Raw genomic sequence first — 856 nt, forward strand, 5'->3', positions numbered from 1 at the left:
TAGTGATAAAATAAGAAAGATAGTATGATTGGTATTGTCGACTTTGAAAGCAGTGCGAGGTTGTTGTTGGTACAGGGTTGAAAAAAGAAAAGAATAGAGTGGCGATGACTGTCGACTTTGAACGCAGTGCGAAGTTGTTGTTGGTACAGGGTTGAAAAAAGAAAAGAATAGAGTGGCGATGACTGTCGACTTTGAACGCAGTGCGAAGTTGTTGTTGGTACAGGGTTGAAAAAAGAAAAGAATAGAGTGGCGATGACTGTCGACTTTGAGAGCAGTGCGAAGTTGTTGTTAGTACAGGGTTGAAAAAAGAAAACAATAGAGTGGCGATGACTGTCGCCTTTGAACGCAGTGCGAAGTTGTTGTTGGTACAGGGTTGAAAAAAGAAAACAATAGAGTGGCGATGACTGTCGCCTTTGAGAGCAGTGCGAAGTTGTTGTTAGTACAGGGTTGAAAAAAGAAAACAATAGAGTGGCGATGACTGTCGCCTTTGAACGCAGTGCGAAGTTGTTGTTGGTACAGGGTTGAAAAAAGAAAAGAATAGAGTGGCGATGACTGTCGCCTTTGAACGCAGTGCGAAGTTGTTGTTGGTACAGGGTTGAAAAAAGAAAACAATAGAGTGGCGATGACTGTCGCCTTTGAGAGCAGTGCGAAGCTTATAGGGACACGAAGGTTTGACCAAGGGCTTATTTTTTGTTAGAGCCGCATATACAGTGAACAGTCGTCAAAAAGATAAAATAAAGAGTATTTCATTTTTTATTTTATTTTTCAAAAGAGTGCGCTTCCTTTTCGTATTGCGTCGCTTTTGGTCCACTTTGAGTTGCAATACAATATGAATGACGATCCTCAACAGGAATGA

At 41.2% G+C, this 856-nt stretch overlaps 1 protein-coding gene across 1 annotated transcript; it reads left to right on the forward strand.

The window, feature by feature from the left end:
* Nucleotides 1-326: 326 nt before the first annotated feature.
* On the forward strand, nt 327-856 carry PHYBLDRAFT_152673 (hypothetical protein; the record flags this gene model as incomplete). The annotated part of the gene is made up of 3 exons (XM_018432972.1): nt 327-365; nt 498-587; nt 773-856. The coding sequence occupies 3 exons, from the start codon at nt 327-329 to the stop codon at nt 854-856; spliced, it is 213 nt and encodes a 70-aa protein (XP_018284148.1).

This window comes from Phycomyces blakesleeanus, assembly GCF_001638985.1.
Source record: "Phycomyces blakesleeanus NRRL 1555(-) unplaced genomic scaffold PHYBLscaffold_38, whole genome shotgun sequence".
In the NCBI taxonomy this organism is placed as follows: domain Eukaryota; kingdom Fungi; phylum Mucoromycota; class Mucoromycetes; order Mucorales; family Phycomycetaceae; genus Phycomyces; species Phycomyces blakesleeanus.